Here is a 26,015-nt window from a genome sequence, read left to right as displayed (position 1 = left end):
GTCATGTTATTTGTGTTAAAAACAACTTAGACGATTCTATATTGCTAAAGATAGGTGAGACAAATGCATATATAGTATAAAAAATATATTAACTTATTTTCTTATAATCTCCCAATGTCCTCCCCATATATTTTAAACTAAATTACTTGGTGAATGTCCTTGGCTGGTAACCAGTCTATTTTCTTCAAACGCATCGCCTGAATTGGTTAATTGTTGTTGATAGCGATACGTCGTGATTGTTTCACTCGACTATAACCAGCATACCTTTACAATCCCACCAGATGTACTGTAAAATATTTTTGGTATAGATATAGGAGGTTTTAACATCCAGCCTGATTATCAGATAAGGTTAACCCACGAATTGTAACGTTTAAATGCAAATAATTACGCGTCTATGCAACGTAACTGTTTAGTTCTTATCTATGGCACACATTCTTTCGAAATTAATTACACTGCATTCTTATTTTATTAATTAGCTTTAGGTGTGATACAAAATTTATTTTTTTAATTATTCACTAATTAATGTATAGTTTTAAATACGTACGATGGTAGAAACGTTACAATTTCTTAATTTTGTTGAGGCTTACATTACTCGTAATCGCTGAATAACTCTCAGAATGAAGCAAATTAAATACCAATTCACCATAGATCTTCTACAATAATTTCAAACTCTAGTCTAACTAATTGTAATTATTCACAATATGTAATTCATATATTTTAAAAATATTTATATTAATGATAATTTCGAAAACAGAAAATTACACGGGGTCATATCTGAAAAATTTGATGTAGTGATTTGGCCTATTGATTGTTGAGTATATTTCTTTAAATAAAGAAATACGTTAAGAAACTTTGATTGTACTTCTTTATGGGGCTGAGGAAATATTTTCAGAAAGATTGCCCGTATATCTCTCTGAAAATATGAGAACTGCTTGCATATGTGGAAAGGATTGTCTATAATGACACCCTTCGGTTTGGATGAACTCCATCAGACACATAGAAGAAGAAATTAGTAATTAGTTATTGACTTGAATACTGGCTCACAATGTGCCAGTGAGTAAATCCACTCACTTTCACCACGACTTTCTGGATGTGGGATTGTGATTCAATGCTGACAATACCAAGAGAGGGTGATGGGAGTGGAAACAACTAAAGGTTTATAGATAGGGTATATAATTAATATAGGATAATTATAGACAATCGTATTGTAGAGTGTGAAAGATTTATGTGTGCAATTGTTCAGAATATATATGAGCATTTGCTTAAAATGTATGAGGAGAGAATGAATACTAATTGATTAGCAGATATGGCAAATGCATTAGAGAGAATGCAGTGATTAAATCTAGTTTTATCAATAAAAATGTACACAGGTAGTAACCGAAGAGTCTAAGGAGAAATACAGTGATATCAGAATATTTTGACAAGAAAACAGCAACGAAGGAACTAAGAACTAACCATAAAAAGATAAATAGGTTCTCTAATAAAAATAAAATACATTACTTGGATGTATAATAATTAATTAGATGGAATTAAGATTCCAGGGACACCACAAGTAGTTTAGAAAATATGTCCATGTAAGTATAACAAAATAACTCTAACCTATAAACTATTGTAGTTGTTTAATTAACTGTAGTTTAAGCCCTTCGATAATAACAGGTCAATTGAAAAGTCCCCGGCCTGGCACATAAATGGCACTACAAGAATTAAATCCATATGTTATTTAGTTAGCCCTAACCCTCAAAAGATGCGTGTATAAATTTTACACCTGTCGGATCAGTAGTTTGCAAAAACTTGGCTTGATGTCGAGTTTCCGGATACTGCCCCAGGAAAATCAACCATCAAGGAGTGGTATGCTAAGTTTAGACGTGGTGAAATGAGCACCGAAGACGGTGAACGCAGTGGACGCCCAAAAGAGGTTGTTACCCACGAAAACATTAAAAAATTAACAAAATGATTTTGAATGATCGTAAATTGAAATTGAATGAAATAACAGATAACAGATATCAACTGAACGTGTACATCATATCATTCACGAATATTTGGGTATGAGAAAGCTCTGTGCAAAGTGGGTGCCGCGCGAGCTTAGATTTAACCAAAAACTACGACGAGTTAATGATTTGGCTATCAATCCGACCATCAACAGCGACATTACACAGCATTATTAGATCGTTTGAAGGACGAAATCGCCGAAAAATGGCCGCATTTGAAGAAAAAGAAAGTGCTGCTTCACCAAGACAATGCACCGTGTCACAAGTCAGACAAAACGATGTCAAAAACCCATGAATTGGGCTTCAAATTGCTTCCTTATCCACCGTATTCTCCAGATCTGGCCCCCAGCGACTATTTACTGTTCTCAGATCTCAAAAGAATGCTCGCTGGGAAGAAATGTTCGTCGAATGAAGAGGTGATCAACGAAACTGAGGCATATTTTGGACAAATCGTACTACAAAAATGGTATCGAAAAGTCGGAGGGTTGCTATAATCAGTGTATCACCCTTGAAAAAAATTATGTTGAATAAAAAAAACTCATTTGGCCAAAAAAATATGTTTTACTATGGTAGGCCGGGGACTTTTCAATTGACCTGTTATATGCATTGTACTATAACGTTAAAATAAATTATATTTTATAATTAATTAATATTAGAATGTTGTTATAAATCGAAGTTAAAGTGGTAATGCGACAAGAAAAAAATACGTCGGGGTACGCTACTGGTATGCGAAACTGACATGGCCTCACAGCATAATGTTTTGATGAGTTCAGGTTTTTTACCTGATGGGTCCAATAATTACATTCAGCACAAATTCAGCAGGCCTTTGGTATGCGACCTTGACGAGGCTATGTAGTTGTAGTTTCTTGATCTATCTAAGTACGGTTATGTCTTTTTGCTTACCACCTTTATATACATCTGAAGCAACGGTCCGTCTGTACCAGTCAGGCGAGATGATCAACGGAAGACTATTACGGATGGTTCCCGTATTTCTTTCATTTCAAAATCGAGATAGATCGTCGAACGACTGATAACAATTGAACGAACGCAACAACCTTGGAACGATTGGAATTCACTCGTCATCACTCGGTGGAATTTTTGCTTGTTCTAAAGAACTGCAACGGCTCATTGCAAAATGGAAACGTGTTTAAAAGGTTAGGTCAGCGTTCAAATCTTAATGATCCACACATTCCACCCACGTTGATTCAATAAATTAATCATTACCCGTTCGAGATTAGTACGAGGGTTATGAGAAATGTTAACCATTTTTATTGTTCGAATTAAACATTTTTATTACCGCCGTATTCCATTTTAATATGAGTCAGGCAATACGAAATTTCGATCTGTATAGTACGGGATAGGGATGCCGAGAATATCGTTATATCGATATTTTTGACCCATATATCGATATTTTTTAAGCCCATATTTTTCGATATTTCTTCAAAAAAAACTAAATATATTTCTTAAATGTTATAAAACACCATTTCATTCTTTTTAATATTAATTAAAAATTGATGATCTTTTTTAATGATTTTTGATAGGAACAGCAACGAAGGAACCAAGAAATAACCATAAATCGATATATCGATATTTTTGGCCGATATATTTTTGACCCATATATCGATATTTTTTAAGCCCATGTTTTTCGATATTTTTCCAAAAAAACTAAATATATTTCTTAAATGTTATAAAACACCATTTCATTATTTTTAATATTAATTAAAAATTGATGATTTTTTTTAATGATTTTTGATACGAACAGCAACGAAGGAACCAAGAAATAAACTTAAAAAGATAAATATGTTCTCTAATGAAAATAAAATACATTACTTGGATGTACAACTATTAATTAGGTGGATAAAGCCTCCAGGACGCTTACAATTACACCCAACCTTTAAAATAAAGTACTAATTTAAAAAGTTTATTAAAATAATTATATATTTTTTTTTATAATGTTAAAGATATATATTCAATTTTTTTAGATAAATATCGACGTTAAGCCTATCAAAAATCACGAAAAAAAATTATCTATTTTTAATTAATATAAAAATTGAGCATTTTACCTGTACAGGTACGATGCGCCCTGGTAAAGGCAACCCCTACCGCCAGCCAGATGGGCCGGGTGCTGACCGAGAGAGTGAAAGAGATGATATGTCAAAAGATCAACTTACCTGAAATTCTCTCTCAAAAACGCTGTTAGCTCTTAGACTAATATAATTGAAAGGAAGCGGCGCATGCGCATTTATTTAATATTTGATTGAAAATGACAACACAATCACATGTTATTGTTTTCAATTATAATGTCTAACAACAATTTTTCTTTCATTCATAAAATAAATATATTTAACAGTAAATTTATATTTATAGTTTTCAATTAAGTTGGTCTTCATATTGTTCTTTTATTACGTAGCATAATAAGGGCATATTCTAATAACGTATGAAGTTTATTCAAAAATTGTAAATAAATACCAGTTAAAAATAAACTTTATGTTTAATAAATGGGATCGACGTCCCCATAAACGTTATCGAACATTGCCAATTGCAGTTAGTAAAAATGTAAAATGTGTTTTAAACTCGGATGTTTTTCATTCTCATTTTATCCTAGTTAAAAAGAGTGCTGCCCGACGAATCTGAACATTTTTTGAGTTGCTATGTTGCCAAATGTCTCCAAAATTCTTCAAAACATTAGTGATTTTAATTAAAAGTTATAAACCGATAACAATAATTATTTTTCACAAGTTTTATTTTTGAATCCAGAGCACTGAAAAGCATATTTTATACATTATTTATTTAAAGTATTTTATGAAGGTAATTACTGATCACAAATCTGTAACAATAATTAGAAAACTATATTTAATTCGAAACAAATATAACAATTTATTAACTCCATTATAAAATATGAAGGTTTTGCTATTTTGTAGCTTATAACAATGCAGATTATAAGTGTTAAAAACTAATGAGAATAATGAAACTAATGAAAATAATATTGTTTTAAGAATAAATATCTATTATAAATAAAAGGCTGTGATTAATTTGGTTTAATTTATTTACTTTATTAGCATTAACAAATGGTTAATAGATTTAATATTCATTGTAATCATATTGAATTATCGTAATGTTTCTTAAAATATCAACTATAACAGTATTCGTTAATTAACAGTTAACTATGAATTTCGCGTGTTGATAAAATATTGCTTTTTGAAGGGAAAAATACAGTTGAAGCAAAAACTTGGCTTGATACCGAGTTTCCGGACACTGCTTCAGGAAAAACAACCATCAAGGATTGGTATGCTAAGTTTAGACCTGGTGAAATGAGCACCGAAGACGGTGAACGCCCAAAAGAGGTTGTTAGCGACGAAAACACTTAAAAAATCCACAAAATGATTTTGAATGACCGTAAATTGAAACTGAATGAAATAGCAGACACTCTAAAGATATCAACTGAACGTGTACATCACATCACTCATGAATATTTGGGTATGAGAAAGCTCTGTGCAAAGTGGATGCCGCGTGAGCTCACTTGATGATTCGGAGCAGTGTTTGAAGATGATCAAGCGTAATAAATCTGAGTTTTTGCGTCGATGTGTGGCAATGGCTCCATCATTTCACTCCGAAGTCCAATCGACAGTCATCCGAGTGGACTGCAAACGATGAATCAGCTCTAACGCGTGGGAAAGCACAACAGTCGGCTGGCAAGGTTATGGCATCTGTATTTGGAGATGCGCATGGAATAATTTTCATTGACGACCTTAAAAAAGGAAGGACCATCAACAGCGACTATTACATAGCGTTATTGGACCGTTTGAAGGGCGAAATCGCCGAAAAACAGTCGGATTTGAAGAAAAAGAAAATGCTGCTTCACCAAGACAATGCACCGTGTTACAAATCAGTGAAAATGATGGCAAAAATACATGAATTGGGCTTCGAATTGCTTCCTCATCCACCGTATTCTCCAGATCTGTCCCCCAGCGACTATTTCTTGTTTTCAGATCTCAAAAGAATGCTCGCTGGGAAGAAATTTTCGTGGAATGAAGAGGTGATCGCCGAAACTGAGGCCTATTTTGAAGCAAAGGACAAATCGTACTGCAAAAATGGTATCGAAAAGTTGGAGGGTCGCTATAATCACTGTATCACCCTTAAAGGGAATTATGTTGAATAAAAAAAACTAATTTTGCCAAAAAAATGTGTTTTACTATGGTAGGCTGGGGACTTTTCAATTAACCTGTTATATTATATTATGTTACAGTATTATATTGTTTTGTGGTCACTAATAATTCACTAGAATAAATTTTCATTGGCCGAACAGAAGATAATCTAATTATAATCTAAATAATATAACAGAATTTTTAAAGAGATGTCAATGAAATGCGCATGCTCACTTTCAGACAATCACAATGTATTAAGGTCGAATTTTTCGGGTAAAACTTCAAAAAAGATGGAATGTCGAACAATAAAAGTCAAATTTCAAGGATTAACTTCTACCCCTAAATAGTTTTTATGTCGAAACACAACGACTGCATTTTTTCCAATCTTTCAGGTAGTTCCGAACTTCGCCTTCACACTTTAATAAACCATGAACGAAAAAAAAAAACCACCGAGATCAATTCACTTTAAAGAGTTCTGTGCTGCTATTATTTCTCAACAGTCACAGTTTTATGACAACGTAGGAAGTAAAAGTTCCAGGAAATTGCAAACTTGTACTTTTTCCCATTAAATTTATATCTAATTAATGATCTGAAACTTACGTAATTATTTTTGTTGGAATTTAAAGACAATAAGAAACAGAAAGAAATTACGCAGAGGGAATGTTACGAAACGTTATTTTGACAGTTATTAGATGAAAACTTATGATCTATTCGTAATATTTTATTGTCAGATTTGTTTATTCAATAATATAATGATGCTGAACTAAATTTTTGTTGTTTTGCTATAAGAAAATGGTGCCTGGTTGATATATACTTTTCTCCATTTACTTAAATACCTCAAAACTAACTCGCGCAATCACTACGGTTATTGATACGAATTTTCAAATTACGCCAAATACATAATTTCGTATATATTCATATGATCTGAACAAATATTAGCAAATATATAGATAAAATTACAATCTGAATCGCGGTTTCATATACTAGAGACATAATGGGTCATGTGACTAGCTTCATAAATATTTAATACAATGTATAGCACGAGAAAACACTTAATTTTATATTTAAACTGGTGCCCTGATAAAAATAAAATATTGTTCTATTCCATATTGACTAGATTAGAACCACATTAATTTTTAAAAACAAAAACACAATAGGTAACATTTATAACTGATTGTAGATAATAGAAAATTCGCAACAAACTCGTGATGTTTATCTATCGTTATCTTAATTACCAAAGACTAATAATTGAGTAAATATTCTGCACAAATAAGAGGAAAATCTGCAATATTTTAATTAAATTGTCTTTGTTCCAGTAGCTAATTTATAATAAACGTAATGTATGTTAAATAAAGTGAGTGATATAATAATAATACCTAAAAAGGTTGCAATAAAATTCCATAAAATAAAAATCCAATGTCATCTGAGTAAGATAAATTTGGAAAAACAAGAATCACAACACCATCCATCAGAAAATATCGGAAAAAATCAATCAAAAAAGATTGATTTCAAATATTATTTGTTATCGCTGGCATGCTAACTACAAGATAATGGTTTTAAAGATAATGACATTAAATTGCTTTGAGGTAAATGACATAAACAGAAATCCAGCCAAAAATACACTTTTCGTTGTATAATTTAAAAATGGAAAGTTACTCGAAAATCGTAATACTACCATTCGATTCGCCATAAAATTCTTTATAACTCCTGTCATTTTCATGAACCTGCGATTATCTGAATGGAAATGGCAGCAAAAAAATTGAAAATGGAAAAAAATCGCAAATTTTCACGACTATATATATGGAAAAAGTGCTACAATTTTTCAGGTCTTGGACAATGATAAAATTCTCAAAATATATGCATTTTGGGACGAAAGAAACGAAAACCGACATTAAATTGCTTTAGAACCTATAGTTTTTGAGGTAAATGACATAAATAGAAATCCACCCATTTTTCGAAAATACACTTTTCGTTGTATAACTTAAAAATGGTAAGTTACTCGAAAATCGTAATACTACCATTCGATTCGCCATAAAATTCTTTATAACTGCTGTCATTTTCATGAACCTGCGATTATCTGAATCGAAATGGCAGCAAAAAAATTGAAAATGGAAAAAAATCGCAAATTTTCACGACTATATATATGGAAAAAGTGCTACAATTTTTCAGGTCTTGGATAATGATAAAATTCTCAAAATATATGCATTTTGGGACGAAAGAAACGAAAATCGACATTAAATTGCTTTAGAACCTATAGTTTTTGAGGTAAATGACATAAACAGAAATCCACCCATTTTTCGAAAATACACTTTTCGTTGTATAATTAAAAAATGGAAAGTTACTCGAAAATCGTAATACTACCATTCGATTCGCCATAAAATTCTTTATAACTCCTGTCATTTTCATGAACCTGCGATTATTTGAATGGAAATGGCAGCAAAAAAATTGAAAATGGTAAAAAATCGCAAATTTTCACGACTATATATATGGAAAAAGTGCTACAATTTTTCAGGTCTTGGATAATGATAAAATTCTCAAAATATATGTATTTTGGGACGACAGAAACGAAAACCGACATTAAATTGCTTTAGAACCTATAGTTCTTGAGGTAAATGACATGAACAGAAATCCACCCATTTTTCGAAAATACACTTTTCGTTGTATAACTTAAAAATGGTAAGTTACTCGAAAATCGTAATACTACCATTCGATTCGCCATAAAATTCTTTATAACTGCTGTCATTTTCATGAACCTGCGATTATTTGAATGGAAATGGCAGCAAAAAAATTGAAAATGGTAAAAAATCGCAAATTTTCACGACTATATATATGGAAAAAGTGCTACAATTTTTCAGGTCTTGGATAATGATAAAATTCTCAAAATATATGCATTTTGGGACGAAAGAAACGAAAACCGACATTAAATTGCTTTAGAACCTATAGTTTTTGAGGTAAATTGCATAAACAGAAATCCACCCATTTTTCGAAAATACACTTTTCGTTGTATAATTTAAAAATGGAAAGTTACTCGAAAATCGTAATACTAGCATTCGATTCGCCATAAAATTTTTTATAACTCCTGTCATTTTCATGAACCTGCGATTATTTGAATGGAAATGACAGCAGAAAAATTGAAAATTGAAAAAAATCGCAAATTTTCACGATATATGGAAAAAGTGCTACAATTTTTCAGGTCTTGGATAATGATAAAATTCTCAAAATATATGCATTTTGGGACGACAGAAACGAAAACCGACATTAAATTGCTTTAGAACCTATAGTTCTTGAGGTAAATGACATGAACAGAAATCCACCCATTTTTCGAAAATACACTTTTCGTTATATAACTTAAAAATGGTAAGTTACTCGAAAATCGTAATACTACCATTCGATTCGCCATAAAATTCTTTATAACTGCTGTCATTTTCATGAACCTGCGATTATTTGAATGGAAATGGCAGCAAAAAAATTGAAAATGGAAAAAATTCGCAAATTTTCATGACTATATATATGGAAAAAGTGCTACAATTTTTCAGGTCTTGGATAATGATAAAATTCTCAAAATATATGCATTTTGGGACGAAAGAAACGAAAACCGACATTAAATGGCTTTAGAACCTATAGTTTTTGAGGTAAATGTCATAAACAGAAATCCACCCATTTTTCGAAAATACACTTTTCGTTGTATAACTTAAAAATGGTAAGTTACTCGAAAATCGTAATACTACCATTCGATTCGCCATAAAATTCTTTATAACTGCTGTCATTTTCATGAACCTGCGATTATTTGAATGGAAATGGCAGCAAAAAAATTGAAAATGGAAAAAAATCGCAAATTTTCATGATTATATATATGGAAAAAGTGCTACAATTTTTCAGGTCTTGGATAATGATAAAATTCTCAAAATATATGCATTTTGGGACGAAAGAAACGAAAACCGACATTAAATTGCTTTAGAACCTATAGTTTTTGAGGTAAATGACATAAACAGAAATCCACCCATTTTTCGAAAATACACTTTTCGTTGTATAATTTAAAAATGGAAAGTTACTCGAAAATCGTAATACTACCATTCGATTCGCCATAAAATTCCTTATAACTCCTGTCATTTTCATGAATCTGCGACTATTTGAATGGAAATGGCAGCAAAAAAATTGAAAATGGAAAAAAATTGCAAATTTTCATGACTATATATATGGAAAAAGTGCTACAATTTTTCAGGTCTTGGATAATGATAAAATTCTCAAAATATATGCATTTTGGGACGACAGAAACGAAAACCGACATTAAATTGCTTTAGAACCTATAGTTTTTGAGGTAAATGACATAAACAGAAATCCACCCATTTTTCGAAAATACACTTTTCGTTGTATAACTTAAAAATGGTAAGTTACTCGAAAATCGTAATACTACCATTCGATTCGCCATAAAATTCTTTATAACTCCTGTCATTTTCATGAACCTGCGATTATTTGAATGGAAATGGCAGCAAAAAAATTGAAAATGGAAAAAAATCACAAATTTTCACGACTATATATATGGAAAAAGTGCTACAATTTTTCAGGTCTTGGATAATGATAAAATTCTCAAAATATATGCATTTTGGGACGAAAGAAACGAAAATCGACATTAAATTGCTTTAGAACCTATAGTTTTTGAGGTAAATGACATAAACAGAAATCCACCCATTTTTCGAAAATACACTTTTCGTTGTATAATTTAAAAATGGAAAGTTACTCGAAAATCGTAATACTACCATTCGATTCGCCATAAAATTCTTTATAACTGCTGTCATTTTCATGAACCTGCGATTATTTGAATGGAAATGGCAGCAAAAAAATTGAAAATGGTAAAAAATCGCAAATTTTCACGACTATATATATGGAAAAAGTGCTACAATTTTTCAGGTCTTGGATAATGATAAAATTCTCAAAATATATGCATTTTGGGACGAAAGAAACGAAAATCGACATTAAATTGCTTTAGAACCTATAGTTTTTGAGGTAAATGACATAAACAGAAATCCACCCATTTTTCGAAAATACACTTTTCGTTGTATAACTTAAAAATGGTAAGTTACTCGAAAATCGTAATACTACCATTCGATTCGCCATAAAATTCTTTATAACTGCTGTCATTTTCATGAACCTGCGATTATTTGAATGGAAATGGCAGCAAAAAAATTGAAAATGGAAAAAAATCGCAAATTTTCACGACTATATATATGGAAAAAGTGCTACAATTTTTCAGGTCTTGGATAATGATAAAATTCTCAAAATATATGCATTTTGGGACGAAAGAAACAAAAACCGACATTAAATTGCTTTAGAACCTATAGTTTTTGAGGTAAATGACATAAACAGAAATCCACCCATTTTTCGAAAATACACTTTTCGTTGTATAACTTAAAAATGGTAAGTTACTCGAAAATCGTAATACTACCATTCGATTCGCCATAAAATTCTTTATAACTCCTGTCATTTTCATGAACCTGCGACTATTTGAATGGAAATGGCAGCAAAAAAATTGAAAATGGTAAAAAATCGCAAATTTTCACGACTATATATATGGAAAAAGTGCTACAATTTTTCAGGTCTTGGATAATGATAAAATTCTCAAAATATATGCATTTTGGGACGAAAGAAACGAAAATCGACATTAAATTGCTTTAGAACCTATAGTTTTTGAGGTAAATGACATAAACAAATATCCACCCATTTTTCGAAAATACACTTTTCGTTGTATAATTTAAAATGGTAAGTTACTCGAAAATTAGTAGTATAATAACTACCATTCGATTCGCCATAAAAGTCTTTATAATCACTATCATTTTCATCAATCTGCGATTATTTGAATGGAACTGACAGCCAAAAATTTTAAAATAGCAAAAAAACGGCAATGTTTATATAACCATAGGAATGCAATATTAAGTATATCGAAAGGTAAATTTTTAATTAAAGTTATAAAGAATCTGAACTAAATTTGAAACATTCCATTTCCAGAACTTTTTTGGTGGACCGAATATAAACTCATTTTTAATATAAAATGTAAAATGTCCAAAAAAACAAATTCTTTCAATATGTTAGTTTATCTTACATTTACAGAGCCGATAACGGAGAAACATGAAAGACAAAAATGGCTCACGTAACAGCTGTTGTTCCAGAGTACCAGGAATTACCAAAAGAGAACATAAAGAATGGACGAAGTTTCAACCGTAAAAATATAGATCCTATCTATTCAACCCTATGAATAATATACAAGGGGAGTTTTCAACCCAGAAAATTATATGTATTGGAAACGTTCGGCACTGTGAAGAAGATACCTGAGTTTACCAGCTGTTAAATTGATCAAAACACATGGTCCGTTTGACTTACCGCAGATCACCAGGTTTATTTTTAGTCTCTTCTCCTACATCTGCATTTCGGTCTTTATTTAATCATTGTCCTTTTCGGCGTTTTATCAAATGTTTATGATGCCTAGCAGTATTTTTACTTCATCTAAAACGTGTGCATTTTATGGTACGTGGGATTAAAATAATCTTGGATTCCTTTTGATTCTAGTATTTAGTCGAAATGTTAATCTTTCCCAAGACATAGGCGTACCACTTAATAAGGGATTAAATTTCTTTCAACAAAATTATTTCTATTTTTTTTAATATCGAAATTTGTCAAGGATATTAGGCATTTTTTTTGGGCGATTTTGAAAAAAGATAAAATTTGAAAGTAACCATTCGAGTCCTGTTTTAACAAGGTCGAGAAATAAAAAATAACATGTGAACTTTTAAAGGTAGTTTGACAATTGTTAGATAAGATTTTAATATGCAGTATTTAACATTATTTTTGACATTCCTCGGTGCATGCATACCGATTTAAAATAAAAAAAAGAGAATGTAGTCGTTTCCGCTTTCATAGGTTAGATTTCTCAGTTTCATAAATATTTACATGGTTTAATATCAGATTTGTTAAGAATTCATTTTTGTTTTAAAAGAGGAAGCGTAGATATCATAAAACAAAGGGGGAATAAAGGTGAGCGCGTATTTATTCGAAAGGATTGAAATGATCGTATGCGTTTATATATTTTTCTCTCTTTTTAATTTTCATTCTGATTCGATGCTTTTAGTTCAACTGCGAACAAATAAATTAGCGATTTTCATGGTCGCACGAAGGTTTTTGAAAGTCAAAATACAAAAATAAACCGACTTTTATAGTGTTTTACGAATTTGTTTGCGTTTAACAGCATTTCAATTGGCGTTGACTCAGCTTTCGTTTAATCACGTTCATCGTATTTGCCATAAAAATCTTATAAACAAAATAAATAACAGAAAGCATTAATATTATATGGAAAGGAAAACATTTATCAACAATTTACTAGAAAATTCATTAGAAATTACATTTGTTTATTTATATTTAGTGTACAATTATTATTGCCGCAATTTCCGAATATAAAATCCAAAGTAAATGTTAAATCTGTCAGTGTGATGCTTGGTAAATACAGCGGGTTGAGCGTTACATCCTACTACTCCTAATTTATTAAGTATTTTTTAACAGTTGAAGCAAAAGGGTTTGAAATAATTTCAGAAAATCATCGCTCTGATTCCTCTTGATTGACAAATCCATGCCTGGTTAACGGTTCATCTTCAAATAGCTTCATCTGGCTTTATCCAATTGTTTTTACCTTTGAAGGAATATAGGATCAAATAACACGTATTCCAAATGTAATGCTGAATTTTAATAAGAAATATTAGTCAATGATTTAAAATTCCGCTCAATTTTTATTACAAATGTTTCGACTATTTACTTTGATGTTTGAAAAGAAAGGCGACATTGTATACAAATAGTTATAATTCTATTAGAGTTTAGAATCTTAATTGTATATTTGCATTTTAAAAGATAAGCTATTACACGAAGAATACTAACACCACAGTTAACTGAATATTAACGTTATGACGTTGTTAGTCTTATATAAAATTTATTAGAAAAAATTAAATAAAAACCAATGGATTTACAATATATTTTTCTTTGAATCTATTCTTACTGGTAGTGTTGGTTGGCGCTTTTTAAAAACCTTTAGGTTTTCTGAGTCAATAATAAAGTTACGAAAAGAGCGAAAGAAACTAAAATCGACATAAAATTGCTTTAGAACTTATATTTTTTGAGATAAGTGACATAAACAGAAATCCACCCATTTTTCCAAAATACACTTTTCGTTGTATAACTTAAAAATGGAAAGTTATTCGAAAATTGTTATACTACCATTCGAATAGCCAAAAAATTCTTTATAATTCTGTCATTTTCATTAACCTGCTATTATTTGAATGGAAATTACAGCAAAAAAACTGAAAATGGCAAAAAATCGCAAATTTTCACGAATATATATATGGAAAAAGTGCTACAATTTTTCAGGTCTTGGATAATGATAAAATTCTCAAAATATATGCATTTTGGGACGAAAGAAACGAAAATCGACATTAAATTGCTTTAGAACCTATAGTTTTTGAGGTAAATGACATAAACAGAAATCCACCCATTTTTCGGAAATACAATTTTCGTTGTATAACTTAAAAATGGAAAGTTATTCGAAAATTGTTATACTACCATTCGAATCGCCAAAAAATTCTTTATAACTCCTGTCATTTTCATTAACCTGCTATTATTTGAATGGAAATTACAGCAAAAAAACTGAAAATGGCAAAAAATCGCAAATTTTCACGACTATATATATGGAAAAAGTGCTACAATTTTTCAGGTCTTGGATAATGATAAAATTCTCAAAATATATGCATTTTGGGACGAACGAAACGAAAATCGACATTAAATTGCTTTAGAACCTATAGTTTTTGAGGTAAATGACATAAACAGAAATCCACCCATTTTTCGAAAATACACTTTTCGTTGTATAACTTAAAAATGGTAAGTTACTCGAAAATTGTTATACTACCATTCGAATCGCCAAAAAATTCTTTATAACTCCTGTCATTTTCATTAACCTGCTATTATTTGAATGGAAATTACAGCAAAATAACTGAAAATGGCAAAAAATCGCAAATTTTCACGACTATATATATGGAAAAAGTGCTACAATTTTTCAGGTCTTGGATAATGATAAAATTCTCAAAATATATGCATTTTGGGACGAAAGAAACGAAAATCGACATTAAATTGCTTTAGAACCTATAGTTTTTGAGGTAAATGACATAAACAGAAATCCACCCATTTTTCAAAAATACACTTTTCGTTGTATAACTTAAAAATGGTAAGTTACTCGAAAATTGTTATACTACCATTCGAATCGCCAAAAAATTCTTTATAACTCCTGTCATTCTCATTAACCTGCTATTATTTGAATGGAAATTACAGCAAAAAAACTGAAAATGGCAAAAAATCACAAATTTTCACGACTATATATATGGAAAAAGTGCTACAATTTTTCAGGTGTTGGATAATGATAAAATTCTCAATATATATGCCTTTTGGGACGAAAGAAACGAAAATCGACATTAAATTGCTTTAGAAACAGGAATCCACCCATTTTTCAATAATTCGAAATAGACATTTCGTTGTATAACTTAAAAACTTTACCATAAAATTCCTTATAGTCCCTACCATTTTAATTAACTTGCGATTATTTGAAGGAAAATAGCTGCAAAAAATTGATTTGTTAAAAATTTTAGTTATACGTAGACCAATCTTGAACAACAATTTTAATGCTCATTTCACCATAAAACGATTTCGACATAATGCAATTAAATTGGTGTGGAAATGGGATTTATTATGACTGATAAACGTACAATGGAATATTTCTAATCTAATCTTTAATAAAGTTGGAATTAAATTTGGAATATGTAATAAATAACGGGAAATAAAATGTTTTGTTCTGAATGAACTCTCGTGTGAGGCCCTATATATATTTAAAAATAAGAACAAATAATTATTGCACTACAATCAAGGAATTCAATTAGTAAACAAAACAAAACAAAAAACCAACAGCTGTAGAGTTTCCGGAATTACTCTGGCAGATACAAAAAAAATTAATGAAATTTCAACCGAAAAAAAAACCTCTAATGTAAATTACATCCAGTTTACAATTAATGTAAATATTTATACCTCCATTAGAAATCAGAATGAGTGTGTTTTTTTAGTTTTCATTCATGAAGGATTCCTACTACTCGAAAAATACTGAGTCAGTATATCGAGAGGTGAAAAAAATAAATTGACAATTTTCACGGTCAACACAAGGTTTTTGAAAGGCAAAGTCGAATTTGTCGACGCTTTTACTAATTTTGTTTGAATCTGTCACCGGTTGTGTTTGCTTTTGACGCCGTTTAAATCGATTTTAGATTACCCAAGTCTTCTAGGAGACACACGACAAGGGAAACGTTCTTTGTTTTGCTACCTTGAAGACATACGAATAATATTTGCATTAAAAATATATTATTTTAATCGATACAGATAAAGCGCTCTTGATATGTGAAGGTCGACAACATGTTATTTTTTTTTTCTTTCTCTTTTAAATCGATTTCGGTACAGTATTATGCTATTTATTAAGCAATTATCAAATGCTGACTACCAAAAAGCAACAGGTATAAAGGGAAACGTTGGAATTTAACCTTTAAAGGTCGATGGTTGTGTGTTTTTTTTATGAATCAGATTTATTTCAGGTTATTTCACAAGTGTCTTTAATATTGTAAAACAGAAAATGCTACCGATTTCGTATTTTGTATTTCATTTAGCGTTGGGAACTATCGACTGAAAATAGTAGAAACAGTCGATAGTCACATAACAGTCGAACTAGTCGGTAGTAAAAAAACTAGTGACTGAAAATAGTAATTACTATTTCAGTGAAATACACAACACACGGAAACGTAAGAATTCCTTTCCATACTAATTTTGATAGATGATATGATGGAGATAATTGTTTTATTCTCTGTGCTGTACAGATCAATTATTTTTTAATTAGCAAATGGCAATGTGAAAAAAGTAATGGAATAAAGATCCCAAATATATTGAATCGTATTTTAATATTCGGAATGTAATAATGGCATAATATAATAAAAGCAATTGGCTTATTTATATTGCATTCCCACATGTCCTACTAATTTTTATTCAACAGTGCCATAAGTAACACGGAGATGTACATAATTATTTTCGAAGTTTCTTTAGAAAAGACAACGAAAGAGATAATTGCTGTATTTGTAATTTATTAGCTTTAAAATAACAATTTCATTTTAAATGATATAAAATTATTTTACATTTTATATGATTGTCTTGATCGCTGATTTCATTATTCTCAAAGAATTTTGTTCGTTTATTATATGAGGCATCTTCAATATAGGCGGGTTGATGTTGGTTTGGGTGAATTTTGCGTCAGGACTTGACTGAACAACGATATTTCACACAACACCAACTGATATGACGTTCGAAAAAAGAACGTCGTTAGAATCTCACACTAATAATTTTTTAGCCGGCTTGGCTGGCGCAGTGGTAAAGGTGACAGGACGGTCCACCTACTGTTGCGATAGTCGTGGATTCGAATCCTGCTAGGGCATGGTCGTAAATTTATGTTTCTGATTGTTTAATAATTGTGATTGTCCTAGGCAAAAGTGTAAAATCCGACAAGAAAAATGATAGCCAGTAACCAGGCTAGGTAAGACCGGATGTCTTCGGGGATGATGGATACTCGCCAGTCGTGAGGCTTATTGCCGAGGACCGTGGTTCGGATCCCACGTTAAAACTCTAGATAAACACTCGTTGGTAAAAAGGAGACTTTTGGTTTTATCCTTTTCAATCGAAATTTTTCAAATAATTTGAACATTATCGGCAATAGCGATTGGCGATATGATTATAAATAAAATCGCTCAAAATTTATTAAGTCATAGTAACTAAACATTTAACGTTTGTTCCTAAAAAGCATCATATTGTTTCAATCTTAAATTTCTATTGTATTAATATATGCCAAGTACATATTACTCTTGAATGCTGAACAAACAAAAGGTATTTTTCTTTGAAATATAATGCAAAATGTGACGACGCAGTGTTAAAATAACATAAAAATAATGAAATGTTATATAGTTGTCTATTAGAACAAGCAGAAATAGGCTGGCATAAACTGCAGCAATAGCATAATAATATTTTTTGCCGTTTTTTTTTTCATTTATCGCCATGTATGTTACAAAATTATTTCATATTCTTGTTTGCGTGCATAGTGAAGATTTTTTCTCAAACTAAACCTGTTTAAGAGAAGCCGAGTTATACCAAGTTGAAAACAACTTTTTCTATAAAAAATATGGTTTGGTATTCGCGCAATATACCTTAATAAAGCAGAGAGTTCTTGTCCTACAATGTTGCTACTACGATACATTTTGTTGATGCGTACCACTAGAAATCAACAAGCTTACATTTTATTGCTCGGAACAGTACGTTTTATACACAACTGGTGCTATATGTAATAATCGACCAGTATATAAAAATGTAAGCACGTAATAATAAAAAACAAACAACTAATAATCAAAATACAGTCATGCATTATTAAATTTTATTCATACTTTTCTAAATAACAATACCTACACAGTCATCCACGATATTTTTATTTCAAATGAATATTTGATTCTTCAAATTAAACTTTAATTCAAAAAGATATTTTATCTATCGTATCTGGACTGGACCTACAATTTAACGTGGGCTCCGAATCAAGGTCCTCGGCATTAAGCCGACCGACTGGGTCACTCGCCAGACGCTAACTTAGAAATCATCCCAGAATACATCCGGTCTTACCCAACCTGGTTACTGGCGTGACTGAGATCATTTTCCTTGTCGGATTTTGCACTTTTGCCTAAGGACAATCACAAACATACGTTTACCATGCCCCAGCAGGATTCGAACCCGCGACTATCGCAACAGTATAAGGACCGTCCTGTCGCCTGTACCGCTGCGCCAACCAAGCCGACTAAAAGAGATATGTTGTTTACACAGTTGCTACTGATTCCTACGTACGAAAACGAAGAAAATGCAAGAAACAAAATAAATTAAATACCTCTAGTTATTATCCACCCACCATATTTACTAGACATTGGTCTGATTGAGTATGACCGCATCATATTTTTGTTATTTACAATAAAGCCTTGAATTTACGAGATTAATTCATTCTAATATTATTGTAATAAACTGTTGTTCATCAACAAGAAGCCTTGAATGAATCGATTTTACAATCGACCAACAATTGAGAGTTATAGTTTGAGTTTTATTCAACAGAATGAATTGCAATAAGCTTTTGATAAATCTGAAGAGTTGTCGTTTGAATCAAATTTGTGATTGACATGAAAACAGTCTATGTGCCGGAAATCATTTTAACTGCTCCTTCACATATACAATTTTAAGCAGCACTCATTGTAGTTATACTAAGTAAAGCGACCGTAAAATCATCCTTTCATTTTATAGCACTCATACGTCATAAATTTTAAGATTGATTGATCTGTGGGCTGATGATTATAAATATATCGAAAAATCGGCAAGGAAAAAATTTAAATTAATTTATGAAATCAACTACACAGAAATTAAAGTTCTTTTTGTGTGTGTGATAATATTTATGTAATATCTCTGACCATAGTTAAAACGAAAAGGTTATACTATTAAACACGTACAAAAGCTCTTTCGGTGTTTACATAAGATATATTAACTATTGTGTAAATTATAAACAGTTACTGGGCAATGGACTACCAGGCTTTAAAACATTTAAAACCAGATAGTGTCTGTATAGAGAGGAAAAAAATATGAATAAATATTTGTAGGTCAGTAACACAATTGTTGAAATTAATTTAGTAAAAATTATTATTTTGACCTTAACATTTTTCTAGGACTAAATATTTTACTACAGTATTTTATATGGTAAGATTTATCATATATGTTGAAATATTTGTAATATAATTGTTGAAATTCACTTAATAAACTTATTTTAAATTGAATATCACTATAATTAAAAATATGCATATAACGTAATAATCATTTTGTAATAGAGGACACTAAATAGAAGAGGTAAAATGTCACTAAGAGATTCATAAACTATTCGATTTCTACATGAAAACTGTCCAATGACATACATAAGAGGCAGCACCATTTTCGAAAAATTCATCATGTACCTGTTACACGAGCATGTTATTAATAACAAGATTATTCAACAAAAAAAATCCAGCTGCAGGCAATGCATTTAAGTAAAAGGTTAAAAGACCTTGGCATTATATAACAAAGTTAAATTTTATAATGATTTTAAACATTCTTCACTGTAAAGTGGATTGGACAAGTAATGCAAAATTTTGCAAGGTTGGTATAAATGTTACGAGAACTTTTTTTATGTAATTTCGTGAAAAATACAACGAAAGAAGTTTTAATTGTTAATCATACTTAATTAAATAACTGCACTACACCATAAAACATTTAATTATTTTTGATGGAAACTCTGATGTCATCGTACGAACTACCAAGGAAATTTCAAAGAATGCAATATGTGTGTGTGTGTGCGTGTATGAGGGGAGGATGGTTATATTTTGAAATGTTTGTTTTAATATGCAGTAAGACCTAGTTATCTAATTGAAAGCGTTTGGAATGATAAATAACCGAAAAGGAATTTTATTCAAAGCCTCATCGAAACTTTCTATTTCCCAACAAAAGTGAAATTTCCCTCGTACTAACATTTTCATTATTTGCACCAACAACAGCGGAACAAAGAATGTAAAAAAACATTTTACGCAAACGCATGTATGTAACTATATATGTATATCGAATACAAATCGTTCAAGAGATATTGGAAGTTTCTTAAGGTTGAACATTTTCTTTAGCTTTTCGTTTAGCCGATACAAAAATACCTCGTACTTCATTCCAATACATAAATACACAGACAAACTATATGCGAGAATAAATTTAAATAATTTAGCGAATTAATCGCTTAGATTTACAGTTGTTCATATATATTGTTGATTTAATATAAAGCGACCAAAATATGTTAGAATTTCTGTTTCAATATTATTATTTTAACACAAGAATTTAAATTGGAAGCTCTAGTGCTCTCTAGTAGCGTAGTGCAAACAATTCCGCTCATAATTAGAGGACTTTGATTAGTAAAAATTGTTGCCCTTTAATACATAAGTCGTATCACCATATACGCATTTTGTTATCAACAAAAACATCCAATACCCACCAATATAACAATCGATGCACTAAACAAAGCCTTATTTATTGTCTTGTTATATAAATCACTTATTGATATCTAAACAAATAAAATTTTCAAATAAATTGGGGATATTTTTTTTCTTTGTTACTACATTACACTAAGATTAAAGTATATTAAGTATGTGATACCTGATATATTAATACAATCTAAATGTTTGGTCGTAAATAATAAAAATATCCATATTACCTATAATAAAAGAAACTGTAAACAAAGTGAATTACTCTAAGTATTTAAAATGTACAAAATGTAATTTAATATAACGTCAAAAAGAAACAAAACTAAAGCAAACCACACTAATGATTATGTGGACGGCTATTATGTAATTTATATTTTACTGGGTACAAAAAGGATAATTTTAAAGCATGAAAAAAATGTCGATTTGCGGTTCTTATGCATTTGCAATTTTCTACGTTTACCACTGTTAATCACAAAACATACCTACAAATAATTTAATTTGAAATGGTATTTTTGTTATAGCCTATTTTGCAATATAAAATAAATAATTGATATTGAATCTTAACAGACATTCTACTTCTATTAACTAACACACTTTCAAATCCATATCATACATATTCCATAAAATGAAGATTGAATGTTTCCTTTTTTAATAATAATATAAATAGAAAGCCCTTTCCGGTAAATTTCACAATTATGGAAAACAAAACACGTAACCGTTTAATTAAATACTTAATACTATTGATACAAATCAGAGCAGAGCAATTTCTATTAATTTTATAAAACTAGCAACAAATATTATAAAGTATAAAAACAAAACTTGGTATACTATATTATAATTGCTTAAAATATTTTTCTAGCCTTCAAGAATATATTCTTGTTTATGAATGTCATTTCATATCTTAAACCAGCTCTGGTATTTTTTAACAGCTGCTTATCTGAACTTATTAGTATCAAGTCTTCACCATTATATATTTTCAACTATAAAACTGAGGTTTTATTACAGTATATTATAATTACAGTTTGTTATAATTTCTGTTTAATAATTAATGGATGTTTTATATCTCAAATATGATATTATTATTATATTAGGAAATATTACTTTACTGTAAAATTAATTTTGTTTGTTGTCGTTAACTAAAGAACATATGGCTACAGCCTTAAATATATATACTGTTTATATTTTTTTCTTGTTTTTGTGACTATATTTGAATCTATCCTTTATTATACACGCTACTGTAAAAATGCACATATTGAATATAAGTTTAATGGTTTGACAGACCACATAATTAACTTTATTTGAAACAAATACCTTTATTTTAATAGTGTATACTTGATGATTTTTGTTTATCCAACTTAGACAAACAATTAGAGCAAATTAAAATAATGACAGTTTCAAATATGGAACTAAAATAGAAACGTAGTCATTGCCACGATAATATTCCAATAAGAAATAAATAGAATACTTTTACAAACCTGTTAGGTAAAAATCAGCCGAAGTAAATGTTGCAGCACTTTATAAACACTGTATTTTGCACTGCTTGTTTCAAACGGGATTATGGTCCACATAGAAATTGTCTTGTTTATTAAAAGGCACTTAGGTCAGAAAAAGTTATTCTAACGGACGAAAAACATATAGGCCGTAAGTCCGCGGTAATCATCGCAAAAAACCAGATACAAATAACACTTCACCATCTGAGGACATGAACAAAACTCGACTACTATTGGAGTCTGAAGTTGAATCAAGAATCGCGCACATGCGCAATGAATTAATTAATATTTAGGGATATTGAGAAATCTGATGAATTTAATATTTAAATATATCTATTTGTTTTTCATTAAACAAGAAGGTAATAAATAATGTAATTTAATAAATAACTAGCAAAATAGCGTTTGATCTGAAATATTAGAAAAAAGATAGAAATTAAATAAAAATAACTGATTTAAATTTATTATTGTTTGCACTTAATAACGATAATCCATTAGTTTAAAATATGATAAAATATTAAACTAAATAATGTATTAAAATTTTACTACGTTATATGCAACTGCAAATTCAATAACTTTAATATATATGCAACTCTCATTTCAGGCACTATCTTTGTTTCAATGTCAAACTAAACGTCAAAGTTACTTGAGCGATCGCTAAATATCTATGTATATTGTTAGTTTTAAAATAAACGAAATGTTATCTTAATTAACTTCCGTTCAACGAACGACGTATTTTTAACATAACGATTAATTTTTGAAACATGAATGTAAATGTTTAGTTAGTAAATACGAGAATTACTAAAAAATATGGAAGAAACTCCAGACCATTCTCCAGAGGAACATCCTGCGGGGGAAAGATGGGACCCTTTGGGAGCACCAAATGATGATGATGATTTTGATTTTGATAAAATGAGTTTTTCCTGTGATGAACATCATCAGTAAGTAAATTTTTTTGTAATAAATATAAGAGCTAATATTTCTATAATTTATAGATATGCGGTTGAAAAAATAAGAACCATGGAGGATGAACAGGAGCTCTTGAATTCATCTTTATTTGCTTTAACTACACATTTTGCACAGGTGCAATTTCGTCTTAGACAAGTTGTTAATTCACCTCCGGAAGATAGAGAGGAACTTTTAAAATCCTTAGAAGAATTTGCATTTAGAGGCATACCTGATGTTGGCTTAGTTAAGGAAAAAATGGATGAAGCAAGTTTAGCTGAAGCAGTGAGATTAAGAAGAACCCAACAAAGGGAACTGATTGACAGGCTAAAAAGTCAATTAAGAGAATTGGAGCAATATGCATTTGAAAATGGAGAGGCTGGGATACCACAAGATGTTCTTTTAGAAAGGCAAAGAGTTATATTAAATGAGTTAAAAACAAGAATGAATTTGGAACTAGATGAGCAAGATTATCACCAAGTAAAAAAATTACAATTCTTTATTTAATTTGTTAAAAAAAAATTTTTTTAGATGACCCCAGAATGTGTTAAACATCAAATAAATCTTGCACTAGATCAACTTATTAGCCCTTTAAAAGTCAAGGAACATTTAGTTGCCCAATTGAAAACTCAGGTAGCTGATTTGGAGAGATTTATTGGTTATATTCAAAATGATGGAACTAAGAATAAGAAATGTACATGCGGTTGTGCATATCATTCAGTAAAGAAACCATTTAGAAGTGAAACTACCCTTGGATTAATTCAGAAAACTGCCACTATTCTACAAATGTTTGCTGTTATGCAGTTAGGATGTGGCGTAAAATCTAGTTTTAGAAAAAATGATTTAAAGAATACTATGAAAATAAATCACTGGGGGTAAATATATATAACTTAGTCCTTTAAAGATTCTAATACATTTTTTATAGAGATTTAAGAGCAAAATTGGAGTTGGCTATTAGTCGAGTTAAAGAGCTTGCTGAGACTAATGGAGACCAACAATGCCTTTCAATTCAGAGTCAGGGTGATTATGCTAGTGATACTGAAAGTCAACCAACTTATTGCAATATTCAGCTTACAACAGCTGTTAGAAAATATTTAGCGCCTTGTATAAGAGATCTGATGCAGCATGGTTCATGTGTAACTCAAAGTACCAGTTTAGTACCTTTTATAGGATGTTTCCCCAGGAGAAGTTCATTTTCAAATACTCAAATACATGCATGGGAAATCATACTAGGTAGATAATTTCAGCATTTGTTCCTGAGTTAATTAATTTTTCCATAATTTTAGAATATTACCATCTTAAAAATGGAGAAAAGTATAATTCAACACCAGCAAGAAAATTGTCACAAAGCTTCAATCTGGATATAGCTGGAGCATCTCCTAACAGCAACAAACACAATATGTTATGTGCCATAGGCAGTATCATTTCAACGCATACTCCATATAAAAGAAGCTTAGATTCTCACTTTAAAGCCTTTATTTGTGCCGCGTTAAAGTATGTTTTTTTTTCTTCAGTGTTGATTTTTAATAATTTATTTTATAATTTCAGTGCTAATAAACTTGTCCCATGGCTAAATCTTCTATTTACATGTAATCAACTTTTAAAAGAACATTACCTTCCTTGGAGTTATGTTGTTAAAACAGGTAGAAAAGAGAATAGTACACTCTTTTGTAATTACTTAATTTTTTTTATTTTAGGATTCCAAGATAGTCTTAAAAGTTTGGATGTACTGACTAAATACAAATTTGATCTGCCAGTTGATTTGGCTGTAAGGCAATTTCAGAATATAAAAGACGTCTTCACATGATTAAAAAGACTGTATTGTAATTACTAGTCATTTTTTTGTTTTTCATTTGTGTTAATTTTGTTGGGATTTTTCCTTTTTTGTTGTTTTACATGTGTATATGTATTTACATTCCAGTTGATTTATTCAGTATTTTTTGTTAGATCTGAGTTTAATAAAAATATCTTCCTATTATGTTATAACAAATAAAAAAAAGTATCATTATTTGACTTTTATTTTTTACCTCTGTTTTTACTGCTATTTGATCTATTTCGCAAAGTGACATCTGTTCGAAGCAATATATAGTAACATAGCTTTAAATTAAACACTAACTTATCAATGAATGTTTATTACCTTAAAATCAATAGAAAATATTAATAAAGTTTAAAATATATTTCTACTAGAATATTATTTTAATTTAAACCAAAAATGAAAATATGTTATAAACAGATTTTTGTTACTCTTTAATTTTAACTCTCACTACGAGATGT

The 26,015-nt window shown here is 30.1% G+C and overlaps 2 protein-coding genes across 2 annotated transcripts in view; one reads left to right on the top strand and one right to left on the bottom strand.

Moving 5' to 3' along the window:
- smash (smallish) overlaps nt 1-23,052 on the bottom strand; it is a 54,471-nt gene extending 31,419 nt beyond the window's left edge. Inside the window, exon 1 of the mRNA XM_076406460.1 lies at nt 22,785-23,052. The gene's annotated coding sequence lies outside the window, so the exon portion shown is untranslated. The remainder of the gene's footprint in view (nt 1-22,784) is intronic.
- Nucleotides 23,053-23,416: 364 nt separating this feature from the next.
- On the top strand, nt 23,417-25,749 carry LOC143197691 (RUN domain-containing protein 1). Its single transcript, XM_076406319.1, has 7 exons — nt 23,417-23,737; nt 23,792-24,221; nt 24,273-24,616; nt 24,667-24,974; nt 25,028-25,235; nt 25,290-25,384; nt 25,439-25,749. Exons 1-7 carry the CDS (start codon nt 23,607-23,609, stop codon nt 25,546-25,548), a joined length of 1,626 nt encoding a protein of 541 aa, XP_076262434.1. The 5' UTR covers nt 23,417-23,606; the 3' UTR covers nt 25,549-25,749.
- The last annotated feature ends 266 nt before the right edge of the window (nt 25,750-26,015 follow it).

Source organism: Rhynchophorus ferrugineus, unplaced genomic scaffold, assembly GCF_030347505.1.
Source record: "Rhynchophorus ferrugineus isolate W39M unplaced genomic scaffold, kcgeb_rfMv2 rfM5, whole genome shotgun sequence".
Taxonomy (NCBI): Eukaryota; Metazoa; Arthropoda; class Insecta; order Coleoptera; family Curculionidae; genus Rhynchophorus; species Rhynchophorus ferrugineus.
Note: the sequence above shows the minus strand (reverse complement) of the source record. Positions and strands in the feature narration are given on the sequence as shown.

Excerpts from the sequence above, each read along its gene's own strand:
- LOC143197691 (XM_076406319.1), top strand. The coding sequence starts at position 23,607 with ATGGAAGAAACTCCAGACCATTCTCCAGAGGAACATCCTGCGGGGGAA. Across the intron at positions 24,222-24,272 it reads ATGAGCAAGATTATCACCAA|ATGACCCCAGAATGTGTTAA; the intron begins GTAAAAAAATTA and ends AAATTTTTTTAG. Across the intron at positions 24,975-25,027 it reads TGCATGGGAAATCATACTAG|AATATTACCATCTTAAAAAT; the intron begins GTAGATAATTTC and ends CCATAATTTTAG.